Source organism: Solanum verrucosum, unplaced genomic scaffold, assembly GCF_900185275.1.
Source record: "Solanum verrucosum unplaced genomic scaffold, falcon-dt-bn FXZP01000022.1, whole genome shotgun sequence".
NCBI classification, from domain to species: Eukaryota; Viridiplantae; Streptophyta; class Magnoliopsida; order Solanales; family Solanaceae; genus Solanum; species Solanum verrucosum.
Genome location: NW_026020086.1, coordinates 2,265,771 through 2,281,915, shown reverse-complemented (window position 1 = coordinate 2,281,915; position 16,145 = coordinate 2,265,771). Strand labels below are relative to the sequence as shown.

Below are 16,145 nucleotides of genomic sequence, written 5' to 3'. Positions count from 1 at the left end.
TTCATTCGAATAATCATTCATGCATGATTGCCTTCATTTAAGAGAATATTTTTGGTGTAGAAAATCTCAGATTCAGAGTTGATCTTCCGTTTGGGCAATTGGACAGGGTACACACTGACACAAGATTGAATGTAGTGGGAAAAAGATAACTATTGTTGGACGTGTGAATACAATCTCATATTGATATAGCTAAAAAAATATTTTAAATATAAAATGTAGGATACTCTTGAAAATGTCAGGCCTTTCGGTAAAATTGTGTGGGCTTCGTCTGAACTCTGAAGCAAACAATATATACATATCACATCATGTTAAGAGTATTTTTGGATTGCTTTTAGCAAAATAATTGATATCAGAGCCAATATAATGATTCAATAAGATGAGTATGGAGATGGCGAAGTAATGGAGTGGGGCACGACTTACTGCCTTTGCCCATCAATAGACCATTCTATAACTACCTTCGCTTGTATAGCTTGTAGACGCATACACAAAAGAAGCTTGTGGGCTTTATAACTATAAATACTTAAATAATGTGAATATCACCCAGTAATTCTCTAGATTAGCTCATGAATTTTAGGCATATGAAACTTAGTTTGACAGAAAAATTAATTCACAATTAATATCACACCACGTTAAGAATATGATTAACTCTTAAAAAAAATAATGGCTCTCTAGGACATGGAATTGCTTGTGAAACATTGTTTAATTTATTAGAACGTGTTTCTTAGTGGTGGGATGGTGATGGTGATGGTTGATTTTGTGATTTCAAATATATATTGCATTAAACATGATATCCACCAACAACAAAAAATATTTTTTTAAAAAGGAAAAACCAAACACCAGAATCCTGCCTGAAAATCCATGGTGGCACGCACTTACACAAATATTGTTCTCTACGTAGAGATGATTTCTTTCCTTATTCTATGTACTTTAGTACTATATAATAAAATTTAATTAGGGAGAATTAATTATTGAAGCATATAAGATTGTGATCTTATTGACTGTATTATCAACTTGACAATTCAATTGTATGATCCCAAGTATACAACATTTCTCTTATCAGTAAAATTTCTCTTATCGTGGAGAAAAATTACATTTCAAAATCAGTATTGTAAGTTTACAGTCTACTTTAATGCAAGTTTTAATGCGTTTACAACTCGGACCCGCATATCTTATGAAATTTCCAAATTGAGAAGTTACATTCTAGCAAATATTTTTTATAAATAAATAAATATTATATATATATATATATATGGCTAGGTGTCATCAAATATTGGTTACCCAACTAAAGGAGGTGGGTGAGGGGTTTGTAACATGCTCCCCTGGCTAGCCACATAAGCCAAGAAATAAATATCTTCTATTTTTATAATATGAATTTAAGTTTAAGTTATAGACACCGATAACAAAAGTATTTTATATAATTTATCAATTAATAGAAAGTCAGTTAATTATTTTTATTAAGTTACCAATTATTGGTAATTATTTTATATACAATTTGATGGTATAAATATTTTTTACATTGTCACATAAATTAATCCCTTTTACAACAATTATTCTTCAATAGAACAACTACCTTTTAATTTATTTTTCAAAAAAGAAACAGCCAGCATTTTTGGACCAGCTGTATACAGATTTTTTGCTTTCCAAAAAATCTAGCTTTATATTATAAAGTTTAAAAATAAAGAAAATAAACCATACAGATTCTTTTCTTCAAAATAACGTTCCCCACGTTAAGTATAAAATACTACCTATATTCTAATTGACGTGCCACATTTTTTTTAAAAAAAAATTGTCCAAGAAAAAGAATATTATCTTTTTTATATCTTAAAAATAATTTAATTATAAATAAAATCTCAATTTATATTTCCTGTGATGATTTATAGATATAAAAAAAAATGTCTAACATTGATTTTAGATCACAAATTTCATTTTCCCCCCCTTCTTGTACTCCAAATGTATAATCAAATAATATCACATAATTAATATCGTGGGAGTAAAAGTATTGAAATTTGAAAAGCATCTCCAAGAGGATTCAGATTTATATCTAAATCGAGGTAAAACCTCAAGAGCACTAGGCAATCTCTTTTCATCTATCCAAACTATGAGTGGATTTAGAGTATGACGTTTGATTCATCTGAACCTGGTACTTTACACACGAAACATAAATTAATTTGGGTAAAAATTTAATTAAAATCACAACAAAGACAAGCTTGAACCCATAATTTTAAAAACACAATAGATCCAATGCTTAAAATTTGAATGACTAAATTCATAGAATTTAAATCTCTAATCCGTTTCTAATTCAAAACTTGATGAATAGAAATATTCCATACTTATGATAGTGCAGATCTATAGCAACAAAATTAATCGAGGTGAGCACTAATTGATCTGCGACGATTATAAAAAAATAAAATAGTATCTTAATTACTTCCTTCAGTAACCAATGAGGGAGCCAATGTTAGGCTAACTTCCACATAAATTTGGCCAATTAGACATCAAAGTTTGACCAAAATGAAAAGAATTCCACAAATTCGACAACTCATTAGTCTAGACTTTTCTTGAATTATTTTATGTACTAGTAACATATATTAAAAGAAAAATATACATCACCCAGATCATAATATTCCACTTTATAGTTTATATATATGCCACAACTTATAATTAGACAACAAATACAACAACAAAAAGAGAAGAAAAAAAATCAAATTCGCTCTTCAAAAAACTGTTTATTTCATACTATTTTTTTATCTCATATTTGTGAAATCTGGTCTTTTTCGATTCCTATCTCTCCTTCGAATACATAGGGTTAACAAATTAAGGAGAGATCAATTAATATGGCAGCCCATAAGATGGTGTTTGAATGTTTATTTGATGCAAGTTTATCAACATTTGGTAATATGGAACAAAGACCATATCATCGTAATTGTAATTGTGCACTCCACAAATTGAAGGGAAAAAATTCAACAACTTGTTTTTCCAAGAATATTGTTTCATTTCCGAAGAAGCAATTTAAGACAACTATTTTTGCAGCTCCAACAACAAATGAGCCTGCACCGCTATCCAATGCGAAGAAATTTTGATATTTGAAGGGGCGCAACATGTTCTTTCGATATACATGGATTAATTCGATAATAACTTTTCTAGCTGGTTATATATATATATATACAATTTTGAAAGAAACATTCTTTTAGGCTATTACAATTCTCATTTCTCATTTTTAGACCTTTTAATAAGGTTGATTTGTCTAGTGGTCACTTAATTAATAGTTATTATTTCAAAAAGTTAACTTTAATTTCTTCAACAAAAATGACTTCTGAGATAATAACCATCAGCTCCCTTTGAATATTGCTTTTGCAGGGGAATATTGTCACCTACAAGAGCAATTATATTCTTTTACAATATCTCTTCTTCTATATAAACTAGTAAATTTTTTTTTGTAATTGGTGACTTCATATATATATGATAAGTGCATTCTAAAAGTTTAAAATTTAAATGTTACTATGTACTAAAAACCACCTAGATTTTAAATAGAACTTTTTTGGGGGAGATCTGTCAAAAATTGGCTCGTTAGAAGCTTTTCCGATGGATATTAATTCGATAAAAAATTATATATATTAGACGGAACTCTTTCATCATCACAAAAATATTACAAGACAAATATTTCTTTAGAAAATTTTTGTAATTACCAAATTCTAGAAGGAAAGATTAATTAATTTATTATATTTAGTAAAAAAAGAGTTTACATGATGACATACATAAAAAGAACCTATTATTCTCTCTTCCTGCTTAAATGGAATTGATATTATAATAAAATTCCTAAATAAAAGCATATCAATTATGTAGTTATATCCTTATTAGTTACAATAACAACCTTCCTTATAAAATAGAAATTAAGTTAGAAAATAAATAAATAAAAAAGATTGACATTATAAAAAAAAAGACACCCAATTAGGTTATTACTACATACACAAGAACATATGAAGAAGGAAAACAAATATAAGTTTCAAACAAGAAAACTAATAAAACAATTTCTCTCCAATTTTTTAGATGGTATACAACTAAATTTTCGTCATAATAATATCTTATGAAAATTATTTCTCCTGTTTTTGTCACGAAAAAGGGCATTGCAAATTCGTACCAAGAATATACAACTATGTTTTCGGTTATAATAATATCTTAGGAAAACTATTTCTCCTGTTTTTATCACGAAAAAAGGCACTGCAAATTCGTACCAAGAATTTATTTTTAAATTCTTTAGAAAAATAAAGATGTCCACGATTTTTTTACTCTGTATTCCTTCATGATCAATATCTCAGCACCACCCTTATCATCTAATAAAATTCCTAAACCAACTATAACATTCTCTTTTAGATTACATTTAGGCTTAGGGATTGGAAACATATAGGAGTAAAACTTTTCAGAATTGAGATCAAAATATATGAGTTGGTTAAAAGAAGCAACGCGCACCCACAATTCATTATTTTCATCATTGTCTAATTTTTCGACCTTTACCTTATAATATAACTTTTAAATTTTTTCCAACTTAAAAAATTTCGTTATTTTAACCTTTACCACATTTCTATTACTTTTTTCGGGAAAGTTCGTTATTTTAACTAAAAAATATATCAGTAGTTAATTGATATGCTTAAATTTATATTTTTGTTGTAATTCAGTTCCTTGATTTCTGCAGGTCTATTTTTTGTAAATAATAATTTACAATATCTTTTTTATTTTATTTTTTTGTATAGTTTAGGGAAGGTTGTTATTTCAACGTAATAAAGATATAGTGTAATTAACAATAACTCTTTTAAGTTTAGGAATTTTATTGTAATGCCACTTCCTTGAAGTTTATAGCACCTGCTCTTAAGGTTGTTAACTTGTTATGATTTTCTTAAAAGGTCGATGAAAGAAAAATATGACAATTAATATAAAAAAGGAAAAAGGATAAATATATCCCGAACTATTAAAAATGGTATACAAATACCCTTTGTTATACTATTGAGACACTAGAGCCCCTACCATCCAAAAAGTGGAATATTTATACCCTTCACTCTAACGGAAGGACACGTGTCGTCATCCTATGCATCTACCCTTATTATTCACCATACCCACCCAAATAGTAAAGCAAAATTAAAGTGATATTTGGGTCCAAATTCCACACTGTATAAGCACCGCTACGGAGCCACCACTGCGACCGCCACCACGACGGCCATAGTCATCGTCATCCTCATTAGAATCATCGCAGCTTCCATACACATCATCAAAGTACTTTGATTTCTGATAACACCTGTGCAAGTATGGGATGAGTGGTCCGTCGGAGCTGAAAGTGATGAGCGTATGAGGTGAGAATGTTGTGTGTGAAGTTTTCTGGAAAGATGAGTATTGTTGGGACGGTGCACCAGAAAACTATTCCATAAGAATAGTCGTTATGTGTTGACGGTACGTTTGTTACACTCATTGGGAGAGTGAGATTTTTTTCGGACATATTCAAATAAAATCAGCTTCATCGGCAGCGGCGGGGCGGAGAAGATGGCAGTGATTGAGAGTTTTGAGTGAAGTTTTATTGATTAAGCTTTGAAGCCTAGATAGAACAACCATGGCTGCTAAAATTATTTGGCTCTCTAAAACCTTAGCTTCTCCCCATCCTCTAATTCGTCCTCAACTTCTTGCTCAATCACGTCATCTTCTTCTTCTCCACTCAAATCCGAGGTTCTATCCCACTCCATCACGAGATTCACCCCTGTATATCTTATTCTTCACCCATCTTCATGTTTGAACTCGAATTCAAAATCAAATGCTTACCCTTCCTTTCAAAACCAATTTTGGGTTGATTGTGTTTTTAGGTTTTTTTTTAGGAAATAAAATGAGTAGTCGGCAAAATTGTGTGAGATTTTTGAAGAATAAAACAGAGGATCAAGGCGTGTATTTTGGCTGGTTTGGGTATATTATTAGGTGTTAGTAATGGGTGGGTTAGGGATTATTTGGGTGGGTCTTTTTAATTCGGGTCGTGGGTTTATAATTTAGTGAATAATAAGGGTAGATGCATAGGATGACGACACGTGTCCTTCCGTTAGAGTGAAGGGCATAGATGTCCCACTTTTTGGACGGCAGGGGCTTTAGTGTCTCAATAGTATAATGAAGGGTATTTGTATACCATTTTTGATAGTTCGAGGGTATATTTGTCCTTTTTCCCATATTAAAAAGAAGATATAAATTCAGTGATATAACACATCAAACATCGAGGATTGTATCAATCTTGGCTTGCTATGCATAGGAGACTATTAACAAGAGATAGACTAAAGAAACTTCAAATTTAAAAGTGGAATTAAAAAGAAAAATTAAGAAGGAAAAATAAAATAAAAGATCCCTAATGAAAATCAATTAAAATTCCTATTCCCAAATAGGTTTTCCAAATTGTTTGTGCAACTTCTCACTCCAGTAATATTCCTTCGGAGAGATCAAGCTTTCTATATAGTTAACGATGGGGCTGCAATAACACATCGTCACCTTCTCGATAACGAGAATATCTCTCATATTATCATTCTTAGGATTGTATACGATAACTTTATCATGAAAATCAATCTCTGTTTTCAAAGCTATTTCTCCCATTTTTGTCACAAAAAAGGGCACAACAAAATCACCAGAAGGATTTATTTCTAAATTCCTTATGAAATATAAGAATATCCATGATTCCTTCATGACAAATATCTCAACACCGCTCTTATCATAATCTAATCGAGTCATACAAAGACATTCATTTAAAACTCCTAAACCAACTATAAAATAATCATTATCGTTCAATCGGTCAAGCTCAAGCACTTTGGTGCAAAATCGGATGGCAGGATTCCACAAGTAAATATGCTCGTCTACATGTATTAATATGAGACCATGACAAGACCCCAACAACCTAAAATATTTTTGGGTATGATCCCAACTCATCATGCAAGGGTAATCAAGTTCTTCAAAAGTGAGTTGTTGATATATGAATTGGAATGATCTACCCCTAGTTGAACGTGTTGTAAACATGATCATCACTCCGTCTCGTTGTTGATTTGAGAGCTGAAAATTTGGACTTGAAATCCAACAACCCCATGACTTAGAAACACACTTGAATCATAACAAAGATTTCACGGGTAAATTTGAGAGAATAAGCATAGTGATTTCGTCAAGAAGATGTGACATTTAATCGTGATACAATTGAAGTAAGACACCATCATATTTATTTATATTAGAACAAAAAAACTCTTAAATTTAGGGATTTTATTATTGACTTGGGCAGGAATTAGAGGGATTTTATTGTAACTTTCGGGAAATTAGAGTCAAATTAAACTTTTGGAAAATTAAATAATAGAGGTTTATCCCTTATTTAATGTGTTTACACAATACTCAGTTTAAAAAAAAAGGATTTATTACTCTCTTTATTTCAATTTCGACATGACATTATTAAGACCACAAAATTATAGTAACATTTTAATACATTCGATCTATGTATCTTTAGTTTAAGTTTCCTTACTTTTCAAAATTTAACGGATTATTGCATACTTGAGTTCTTTCGTGAATCTCTTTCTCAGGCCAAGACTCTAATCGTTCTGTTACAAACAGAGGAAGCATAGGCAGTGTCACCTCTCCTCAGTTTGCACTGCAAATGTAAAATCCTAATCCTTGTTAGAACCACTTATAAGTAGTCTAAATGTAGATGTTATTAATCTTATCAATTCAATGTCAACAAGATAGTAGATTGTAAGATTTTAAAAACCGTGATCACTACATCAGATTTAATCATTCAATAGTACAGACACAGTCTTCAGAGCAAAGAGTTGCCATGTAACTTTTTTCGTTTAACTATCAAATGGCAGATGATAGTACAAACACTTTGTTTCTTATTTTTCACCTAGCATAAAAAAAAAAGAGATCACCGAGGGAGAACGAACCTCAACTTCACCTCGTACTCCAGCTTCCTCCACTGTCTCACACTGTGCTGCATCATCAATTGTTCCATCTTTTCCCCGACCTCCCTGTCATAACAAGAGAAATAGTTGTTATTAAAAAAGAGATTACCTCTGATATATTAAGAAGTTTTGAACCCATGGATCAGTAGTATATTACCTATATTTGGAAGAATGAGCTGCAAAGTGTCTCCCATGAATACTAGAATGTGACCTAATTGGTTACGGAGTCATGGTTTTCACTACTGTCATATCTGCTCCTCCTTGTCCCAATCTATGTTTGTTGGACTCATCAAAAAAGTCGACGGGTGAGGCAACAATTTTGAAGAGTCCGAGCAACATAGGTCCCAATGCTATGTTCTGTTGGTTGATCATCATTATTTTCATCCTTGTCCCAATTCAAGGCCTCAAGTTCTATGTCATCTTTATACAACAGACGAAATCCATACTTGATTTTACTATTAAAACATAACCTTATAAGCCCATAGTCATTTGGTGTTTTTCCATTTGCCTTAGATGTATCCCATAAGCTAGCGAGAGGTAACAAGAATAAATGAATAGCAGTAGATCTATCTCTACCTTTTGAAAGGTAGAAAAAATCTAGTTCCCATGACATCCCATCATCATCACATAAGGGAATCAAGTGAGCTGTTGTGTAACCATCTAGGTGGCCAGAGTAACATACAGCGAATCCCAAGAAGTTATCAGGTACGTACCAATTTTCAGGCAAATTGACTGATACACTTTTATCCATTCCCCGATGGTGGAACCAACTTGGGATTTGCTGCAAGGAAATCTCATTCCCACCAAGCACAATGCTAAACACTCTTTGTGACAAGGAATCGATTTCCTGAGAAAAGGAAAGTGGAAATTCCAGTTCCCTCATCACATTTTCTAGCATGTAAATCTCCGACTCCACTATCGTGTTTCTAAGGAATTTTGGAAACTTTTCTAAACTAGAGCAACCCCGTAGACATAAGTACCGAAGAGAATCAATGCACAGACCTGGAAACCTCTTAAGCTGTATACAATTAGTCAATATTAATGTATGGAGGTTTTTGAGAAATCTTACGGAATGATGAACCTCTTCAAGATTTTTACAATATGACAAATTCAAAGTCTTCAAATTCCAAATCTCCATAAAATCTGGCAACTCTTTAAGCCTCTTGCAATATGATAAGTCCAAGGATTGAAGAGCACCAAGTTGGGCTATGCTTCGAGGCAAATGTTTAAAGTTATTTCCACTGAGATTCAACATTTTCAAAGAGGATAAGCATCCAATGTCTTCCGGAAGTCCTCCATCAATTAGATTGCAGTAATCGAGACGCAGAAAATCCAATAAGCTTAATCCTTCATTCACCTGAGGGAACACAAAGAAAACTCCATCTTTGAGGCCTAATTCTGTGTCTTCTTTTTCAAAAGTCAAGAATTTAAGCTTGTTCAAGCGGACAATGGAAGACGGAGGTCGTGAAATTAGAGTGGATGTGGCACGAAGATCCTTCAAGTTTTCTAAATCACCTATCTCTTCTGGCAAGCTTTCAAGTTTTAAGCAGTATGACACATTTAGCTCCATCAAACCTTTCAACTTACAAATGCTGCTCGGAAGAGCTACAAGGTTTTCCAGAGAACTCAAATCTAGCTTGGTAATATGAGTTAGGTACTGAATAGATGATGGTAGTTCCCTTATCCCAGAACGCTCCACCTTAATTTCTAACCCCGGCTTCATTCTTCCGAGGATTTCTGGAAATTTCGCTAAACTAGAGCAACCATATAGGTACAGAGATTCAAGCGACTCCACATAAACACATGGAAACTTCTTAAGGCTTTTACAACCATCCAAATCTAACTCAATGAGTTTACTGCAACATCCCAGGGAATGGTGAACCTCTTCAAGACTCGTACATTCCACCAGATTCAAATACTCCAAATTTGGCATCCCCGTGAAATCTGGTGTTCGCATCAGGCTTCCAGAAAAGCTGAGATTTAGCTTTCGTAGAAACGGCAAATGCTGTTATATGTTCAGAACACAGAAAGAATGAGATAGGAAAACAGGAACAACCAAGCATCTATGGTCACTAGAATAGTTAAGATGTCTATCTGACAGTTGTAGTCAGTTTTGAGTGTCTATGTGTGTATTTGACCAAAAGAAAAATAAATTGAATTCAGCAATTGTACCTTTGTTCCAATCCATAAATGATGCAAAAAACTGTACTGGAGATCAAGATGAACAAGTCCTTTAGGTTCAAAATTTTCTGGCAATGATTCCCAAGGATATCCATGCCAATCAAACCAACACAAGCTGTTGGGCAGGTACTCAATGGAGTCATCATTTGCTAACACGAGCTGTTGGTCAGGTGCAAAATGACCGATGTATAATATTCTTAGCCTTATCATTTTTTTCATGGCTTTTTTGCTAAGGCGTAGCTTTTGAATATGTTGTAACCAGATTGCTTCCATAGATTTTGTCCCCTGATAAAAGGATCATTAGTCTACAAAGTAAAACTTCAAACTCTGTATAAAATCTGCATACCAGTACGACTACTTTCTCACTCCTTGCAATGCCAAATATCATCATGTTTTATATTTTTCACTATTGCACTTGAGGTTCTTGAAGAGCTAGCAAAAAAAAATATATCGCTTAAGGGAAATGCTTTATGCAATTCATTCTACAATTCTATTTTATAATTTAAACTTTTAGAGAAGTTCTTTAGAGTCGAGTCGGAAAAAATTCATGTTGTGATAGAATGGAATTGTAATTGAAACGGTACCAATAGGCAATAAATGTTACTTTTGCTTAATTGCTTCACCTATTAAAGTAAATAACTAAAATGGTGCACTTGCAAGATATGAAGCAAGAGGAACAAATAATTGGACTTGAAGACCAGAAATTGAAGCCTACTTACTGTATTATTGACCATCACCTCTTCGAAATCTTCAGCATCCCAAAGTCTGCTCTGTTTTCCCGAATCTTTTTGCATTTTCACCACATATCTGCCCATATCTTGAATTAAGTCATGCATTTCAATCCTATCATTTTTGGAAATGAACACAAGAGATTTGTCAATCAGGACATCCAATCCGTATTCAGCTCCAAAATCACAACTTTCAAGGATTTCAATGACTACTTTTTTTTCATCTCCTCGGAAGAAACATGCCATAACTAGAAATATCTTTTGCTCTTCGGGCTCCAACCCGTCATAACTTATCTTGAGCTTTTTAACAATTTCTGAACTAGAGTTTTTCTTTATTTGGTCTACAGTGCTTCTCCACTGAGTCAGGTTTTTCTTATGCAATAAAGAACCCCATACCTTGAGGGCTAAAGGAAGACCTTTAGCATGATTCACTACCTCTAACGAGAAGTTCTTAAAACGCTCATCCGGAACTTCTTTTTTGAAAGCATGCTGATTGAACAATTCCATAGATTCATGATCAGGTAGTGTAGGAACTTCGTATATTGCATCATCCTTCTCTATCAAGTGTCTATTTCTAGTTGTTACAACAACTCTGCTGCCATTACCAAACCAACCAAGATCACCTGCTAAATACTCCAAATGATCACTATGATCTATGTCATCAAGAACAATTAGCACCTTCTTTGACAAAAGCCTGTACGAAATCTGTCCCTTCCCGTCGTACTTATTATTGGCATAATCATATTTTTGTCTTAACAGCTCAGATAGAAGGGTATTTTGTAAAGAATGCAGGTGACTCTTTGTTGCATTTTCTTTAACATCCTCAAGAAAACAAGCAGCTTCAAATTGATAAGATAGAGTATCAAAGATGGCTTTTGCTATCGTTGTTTTACCGACTCCGCCTATTCCCCATATCCCTACCATCCGAACATCATCTATTTCTATCTTAAGTAGGGACTTAACTTTCTCTAAATGAGCATTTATTCCCACAATATCTTGCAAAGAAGATGAAGAATAAGCAATCTTGCATAATTTAGAAGAGATGTAATTGACAATCAATCCTACATAAATAAGAAATTGATTGTGGAAGATGTGAGAAATCAAGTATTAGTAAGTATTTCATATTGTTAATGTCCATTAGGATATAAAATAGGAAAATTATTCCATTTCTTTTTTCCATTAAAGCAGTGATGTGTATTTAACTCACCCGTCACGGATATCGTATCCTTTTAGATTTGCAGCAGCAGTTAGGACAGTCCTCCATCCTTGCACCTTCTGCATCCCCTCAACATCATCCTTATACTTTATTTCGTGTTCGGCAAATGCTTCTGCAAAGCTCTCGGTCTGGTTTCGAACGTGTGATGGATCCACATCATAGAAGACCGGTATGACCATTTGTCCATTTTCGCTCTTGCATTCCATGATCTTCTCTATTTCATTCAAGCACCACCGCGATGTAGCATAATTCTTTGAGAAAACAACAAGAGCAACTTGAGACTCTATGATAGCTTTCAAGAGTTCTTGTGGGATCAAATCACCATGCTCTAGCCTTTTATCATCTTGAAAGGTAAATATTCCCCTATTACTCAAACCTTCGTACAAGTGACTCGTAAATGTTTTTCGAGTATCTTCACCTCTAAAACTTAGGAAGACATCGTACTTCCATCGAGGACAGTACTGTGAAGATGATGCCATGGATTCAGTTAATTTGTCTAAAAAGAAAAATAAATTGTATGGTTGTGGCAAGAGATCAATTGATGATATTTTGGATAAAGTTATATACAGAAAAGAGAAAATAAATAAGTACCACTTCAAATATCAAAAGTTCTATGCACATTGGATCTAGTCAACTTATAATATTAGGAAATTTCTCTTAACCTTCTACAGTTCTACCCCAAAAGCAAGTACTAGGACATTTCTGTGAAGCTTCTTAATCTCTGAGTTTAATTGGATTATGCCCATCAAGACTTTGTGAATTAGGTGGAATTTGAAAGAGACCTTAGGTTCCCCACCCACTTGATTGACACTTATGGCCTTTACAATTGCAACAGCTAATCCTCACCATTACCAGTAATGACTAATGACTATGGAAATATTCACCCTTCGTTTCGATTGGTTTGGCCTACTTTCTTTTTCTTCTTTAGCAACTCATTAATTTCAATTTTCTACCTAATTTGTTTAAGACCACAATATTAAAGTGTTTTTTACTTCTTTTTTTTTAATGATCCTGGTAGCGCACCTCACAGAACAACAACAAGTACCAGGTAACTTTTTTTACTTTTTTTTTTACAGTAGTGTTCGAATTAGCTTTCGTGCACCTTGACTAATTCCAAGGGATACCTACCACCAACAACAGATACCAAATAACACTGTGTACTAAGGCTAACACGGATGGAGAAGAATCGCCTAGTGATTTTTTTGGTCTCCTCCAAGTTTTGAACCTCAGACCCAAAGTTCTCAACTACTTTATTGACAACTATGTCTTGGTGCAAAGTATCTTTTACTTTCTTAAACTATGTCTCAAATAAAAATAGGTTAAACAAATTGAAACGGAGTAAAGTACCATATGTTGGGTTATGAAAGGTGATTAGGACGTCATGCGGAAACTTACAATTTGCAAATCATATAGTTGATAAATCAGATAACAAAAACTTATACTAAAAATCAAAATATTATTATATCAAAACTAATATAAAAAAAATATTGAAACTTTAGAGAGAATAAATTTCTACATAAACAAGACTCTTAAACGACTACATTGTGGATGTTATTGTGTTAGAAGAAACAAATTTATATTTATAGAATCTTAAAACCTTTCCTACTAGAAAAGAACTACTACTCTAAAACTTTTTCGTAAAAGGAAAGAATAAACTAAATATGAAAGAATGTTATATTTACCTTTCACGAAAAGTTAAAACATTTATGGTAATACTTTGACTTTTCTTTAAGAAAAAAATAAATTTCAAACAAGGAAAGAAAATCAGAATAAAACCCTAACACTATAGACTATAGTAGATGTTAAAAAAAATTACCTTGTAATTCTCTTCCCATAGAAAATCGTGTATCATCTTCTCACAAATGTTGGAGCAAATTTGTTGTGCTCTTTTTGGTCTTTGCTGCTGGGTCTCTGTTTACCTTCCTCTATTGGGTTCAACTCAACTCAGCATATGTCAATGCCTATTTAGATTGTTGACGCGTGTTCTTTTTAATTTCAAAAGCTAAGATTTGATTTCAGTTTAATAATCACTTAATGTGGAGTCCATTTGAATCAACTTATTTTAGGTGTTTTGAAATATTGTTATAATGTTTGAATAAGATGAATTTAGTAACTTGTGATTTTTGATTTATAAGTTATAAGCCAACCTGGTTGTTAGAGCATATTTGTATTTGTTTTTTTTTTTTTTTGTACTTTTAAGTCAAAATAATTTTTAAACAGTCTAGTAATATTTGTGTAAAATAGAAAAGTAATTATAAACACTTATTTTTCAGTAAGAAAAACAACAAAAAGAAGAAGCACAAGTTAGAATTTCCAACTTTAACACTTTTGACTTATAAATCATAAGCTAAAAGTCAATCCAAACAATTAATTTTGAAGTGAGTTTTCATTATTTTGCAATGTATTTTGGATAAGCTGATTTTGCAGTTTAGAATAGATATATCCCTCGTTTAATGGTGCTATCATTGTCTAACAAATGGTTTGTTTATTCCAAGAATATCTTAAAATTGGTTTGTTTATTCCAAAAATATCACGTGATTTTAAAAAATTACCTCACAGTTTTATTTAATCCCTCCAAAAGTGTCAGATAATTTTTTGAAGCCACATGATATTTTTGAAATTAAAAATCAATTTCAAAATATATTTATAAATTCGGTAAATATAGGTATATTAACGAAAAGAGTAAATATGCATTATTTATTAGACGATGAGCCATATATGCACCACCCTTTTAATAAGGGATATATCTACTCTAAATCACAAAAATTAGGGCTCTATTTTTGGGAAAATTGTATGAAATAGCAAACTATTAATTCAAATTAAATATTATAGTCATAGTGTATTTTATTTGTAATTCGCAGCAAACATCCCATTTTTTTGCCATCTGGTTCGGTATACAATTAGTCATTTTTGATATACAATTAGTCATTTTTGATATACAATTACCCATTCGGTAAACAAATGTATAAAATGTGTTTGTGTTTGTATAAAGCGAGAGAAAAGTGTATATACAAATCTAAATGCATATATTTTTGTCATATACACTTATAATTATACAAATACAAATCTTATTATACAAATTACAATGTATACATGAATTTATACAAAACTGAACAATTTGTATAAAATTGGATGTATCTAGCGAATTATACAAATCAAAAGCTCCATAGCAAATATAAAATTTGCTATGGAGCGCAATTATGCAAACTATTGCTATAACATACAAATGTGATTTTTATGTTTGCTAAATGTGAAAATTGCTCTATATTTTTTCCTTTTTCCTATATTTTGGGATATTAGCGAAAAAGTACAGCCCACAATACTACTTTGCACTTAGGTAGCCAGTTCTTAAGCTTTCAGTCGCGTAGCTCATTATTTTCTTACAGCAATGGTTAAAATCTCTATATACGATATTATAAATAACATTATTTTTTTTACAACAATATTTAAAAACTTGATATAGAATATTATGCACTTAATATACAAATATTAAACAAAATTATAAGAGGTGTTTATACACTCATATACACTAGATTCGTCCACGGATTACAGTATTTTCATATGAAATTAGGACAAAAGAATCTCCTATAAATTGATGTCAAACATCAATGGCCATACATATCCAAGTTTTAAGAACAAGAGCATATTAGAAAACATCACCTAGAAAAATAATAATAGCTAAGTCAAGATACCACAATATACAAAGTACAAACCTAGAATAACTAAGCTAACCAAAACTAAATATGCCATTAAAATACATAAATGATTCAATAAAAACAGACACAAAAGTACAACTTTATAAACATTAGCAGGCCAGAAATGGAAACTAAAATAAGAGCCAAATAGAGAGTCTACTTAGTTCACTGATCAGCACACTTGTAACTAAATAAAACGTATAGTTTGAGTAAATAAGACGATAAAAGAATATAAGTATCTTACATTTAACGAACACGCATGAATACATATATATAAAAGACCGGCATCTGCAGACAAAAATAAATCATAGGAAAAAACACCAGTTTCATTGATAGTACGTTAATAACACGCACAAGAACTTTTTGAATTCTAGCGAAT

At 32.1% G+C, this 16,145-nt stretch overlaps 3 protein-coding genes across 5 annotated transcripts in view; 1 reads left to right on the top strand and 2 right to left on the bottom strand.

Moving 5' to 3' along the window:
• LOC125824498 (uncharacterized) overlaps nucleotides 1-16,145 on the bottom strand; it is a 263,589-nt gene that overhangs the window by 127,800 nt on the left and 119,644 nt on the right. The window lies entirely within an intron of this gene.
• The window catches only part of LOC125824540 (probable E3 ubiquitin-protein ligase RHY1A), a 293,655-nt gene that overhangs the window by 175,820 nt on the left and 101,690 nt on the right, over nucleotides 1-16,145 (top strand). The gene's annotated exons all lie outside the window — the stretch shown is intronic.
• On the bottom strand, nucleotides 8,212-12,550 carry LOC125824470 (TMV resistance protein N-like). The gene is made up of 5 exons (XM_049503850.1): nucleotides 12,070-12,550; nucleotides 10,847-11,916; nucleotides 10,119-10,412; nucleotides 8,966-9,951; nucleotides 8,212-8,872 (listed from the first exon to the last, which is right to left on the bottom strand). The coding sequence occupies exons 1-5, from the start codon at nucleotides 12,548-12,550 to the stop codon at nucleotides 8,236-8,238; spliced, it is 3,468 nt and encodes a 1,155-aa protein (XP_049359807.1). The 3' UTR covers nucleotides 8,212-8,235.